This window comes from Anthonomus grandis, chromosome 22 (assembly GCF_022605725.1).
Source record: "Anthonomus grandis grandis chromosome 22, icAntGran1.3, whole genome shotgun sequence".
In the NCBI taxonomy this organism is placed as follows: domain Eukaryota; kingdom Metazoa; phylum Arthropoda; class Insecta; order Coleoptera; family Curculionidae; genus Anthonomus; species Anthonomus grandis.
In genome coordinates, this window is record NC_065567.1 from 2,857,156 (window position 1) to 2,860,226 (window position 3,071).

Here is a 3,071-nt window from a genome sequence, read left to right on the forward strand (position 1 = left end):
GCTGGTTATGTCCAAAACTTAAAAAAAATCATTTGGGTCATCTTGTATAACCTAAATATTAATTTTAAAATCAATTTGAATAATAGATAACCGTAATTGAGTGAGAAACGACTATTTTTTTTAAACAAAATACATCAAAATATTTTTAAAAATCATATAGGGTTAATCAAATTATATCTAAAAATTAAATCGGAACAATCGTTAACGATATTAGTTATTACATGTTCTTAACCCTTTCAAGACGGCCACCTTTTCGGCTCGACTTACCCCACAGACGGGAGTTTTTGCAGTGCCTTGTGGCCGGCTGTCGTGTATACACGTCATATACATCAACTCATTTTTAGTAGGATAAAGTTTTTTTTGAGACATTTTTAAATATTTATTTATTCAAAAAATGTTACATATTCACTTAAAATACATGGAAGTGTTATTAAAGTAAGTAAAATATAGTAAAAACGTAACTGCTAAATTTATTTTAACAAAACAAAATTTAAAAATGGGCTTGCTCATGGTAGATTTTAAAACAAGGAAAAATGCACAGTCCAACATTACACGGAACGCACATAACTCGCGTTTCCTTTCTTTTCTTTTCACTCTTGCTACTGTGGGAACAAACCCAACATCTTCTAACAGCATATTTGTTGTTTTCTTTACGGGGCACCTCTTCGGGAAAATGACGCTGCGTCAACCTAGCATTTCCAAGATCATAAGTACTGGGTCTCTGAAGTTTTGATGGATATCTGGAATAAAAAAATAACTTTAAAAACTCATACCAAGACCGTCAAAGTTAAATATAAATACCTTTCAAGTAATTGTCTAATAACTGCCAGATGAAATTTGGACAAAGGAATTTTCTTCTCGCACCGAACTGAAAGCATTGCATGGGCATTAAGAAGACATACATCAATGACGTGAAAAAACAACTTGTTGTACCATTTAATGCTTTTTCTGGTACAATCCACTGAACTTATAAGCATGTCGGATCTGTCAATTGCTCCCATGTGTTGATTATACTGTATTACACATAAAGGTTTTTTTTTATTTTCATTGGTACTCCTGTCAATCTGTGGCAGTGTAACTATTTTGTTCTCGTGCATTGTCGTTAACATAACAACATCCCGACGATCTTTCCACTTTAAAGCCAACAAGTGATCACTAGTTCTCCATTCCGTTTCACCCTTTTTCAATTTCCGCTCAAATGCGGGCATATGTTTTCTATTTTGCCGAACTGTTCCACAAGAATTAGTCTTATTTTCATAGAGGAAAGTAGACAAAACGGGACTTGTATAGAAATTGTCAGTATACAAGGAATGTCCCTTGTTCAGATAAGAATCCAAAAGTTTGACAACAACATTGCCAGTACTACCAAGGCTATAATTGCAGAGATTATGTGTTTCTTGAGTGTTTACATTTGTTTCTTTACCCATATACACTATAAAGTCTAGAACTATACCAGTTTCACAATCACAAAGAACATACAATTTGATCCCAAAACGATGTCTTTTTGTCTTGATATACTGCGTAAAGCTCAATCGCCCTTTGAAGAGGACCATACTTTCGTCTATCACTATATTTTGAAATGGATGAAACTCTGTCTGGAATTTTTGTTTCAACATGTTTAATATGTTTTCTACTTTATACAGGCGATTATTTTCTGGTGCAACTTCGTTGTCAGAAAAATGTATATAGCGTTGAATCATAAAATATCTATCCCTGGACATTTGTTGGGCAAATATAGGAGAGTGAAGTAAAATATCTTTGGACCAATACTCCTTTAATTCTAATTTTTTATTCCTTGGCATAAGTAGCGTTAGAGCTAGAAAAACATATAAATCAGAAATGTCTATATCATTCCAGTTTTCGGCTTTTTGTTGTCTTGCATATTTATTCGTTTCTTGTACAATGACTTCTGCGATTTCTTCTGTAAATAATCTTAGAAAATAGTCAATTTCCAATGACTTTTCAGTCAGATTTGGATCTTGTAGCACAGCATTGGTCAGATCAAATTCATGTATGTGGGGATTAAACTCATTTTTCGTCCAAATTATTTCCAACTCTTTTTGATCCAACACTCTGCCTTCTATCAAGCTTTCGTTCTCTTGCACCTCATTATCTTCTGGTATATTTAATAGATCTTGCACTTCATCAGATATCTGATATATTTCAGGATCTTCACTCTCACTGCCCGAAGAAGGTATATATTCGCTTCCGCTGTCCACGAAAAGATCTTCTTCACTACTGCTAATGTACAAATCATCCGGTTCTACACTTTTAAGAATGTCTTTGACTTCACTCAACGTTAATCCTGTCACTGCATCACCGAAATTCCGGCTATTATTGTCTTTTTTGCGCCTTTTCGGCTCTCCGGAAGGACCAGCATGCTCTTCCCCTGACATATTGAAGAATATTGGCGCGAGTCACGACAGAACGCAGTTTTAATCCACGTGCTAAACTCGGCTTGCCTTGTAGCCGGTTGTCGGCTATTTCCATCACTGCCGTCCTATTACGGCATCAGTCCGTCCGGCAAGTATAGAAACGACGGATACGTTCCGACACTCGTCTGGGTAGCAAGTTAAGTTTTATAAAACGTCTTATATATACGACAGTTGCTTAAATAATATTTTGAGTCAGTGTCGTCTATACACGACATCCGTCGGGAGGGTACTTTTTTTTCCTGTCGTGTATACACGGCAACCGTACTGAAAGGGTTAACTCTGGTTGTGTTCAAACCATAAAAAACATCATTTGGCTATCTTGTATATGCGAAATAGTAAATTTAAATTATATTCGAATAATAGATAACAGTAATAGAGTGAGATATGATTATTTTTTTAAAAAACAATTCATAAGAAAAATTTTAAAAATAATTTACAGTACATCAAATGAACTTCAAAAATGAAATTGGAATCAAATCGGACAATTCTATAATGATTAATTGTTTTATTTTCTTAACCCTGGTTATGTCCAAAACTTAAAAAGGATCATTTGGGTCTTCTTGATTAACCTAAATATGAATTTTAAAATAAATTTGAATAATAGGTAACCGTAATTGAGAGAGATATGACTATTTT

The 3,071-nt window shown here is 34.2% G+C and overlaps 1 protein-coding gene across 1 annotated transcript; it reads right to left on the reverse strand.

The window, feature by feature from the left end:
- Positions 1-490: 490 nt before the first annotated feature.
- LOC126749191 (piggyBac transposable element-derived protein 4-like) lies at positions 491-2,396 on the reverse strand. Its single transcript, XM_050458874.1, has 2 exons — positions 802-2,396; positions 491-740 (listed from the first exon to the last, which is right to left on the reverse strand). Exons 1-2 carry the CDS (start codon positions 2,394-2,396, stop codon positions 491-493), a joined length of 1,845 nt encoding a protein of 614 aa, XP_050314831.1.
- Positions 2,397-3,071: the final 675 nt, after the last annotated feature.

What these genes read in the sequence shown, in the direction of transcription:
- LOC126749191 (XM_050458874.1), bottom strand. Translation starts at nt 2,396, where the DNA reads ATGTCAGGGGAAGAGCATGCTGGTCCTTCCGGAGAGCCGAAAAGGCGC. An exon ending in ATTAGACAATTACTTGAAAG is followed by an intron (nt 741 to 801) that starts GTATTTATATTT and finishes TTTTTATTCCAG; the next exon opens with ATATCCATCAAAACTTCAGA.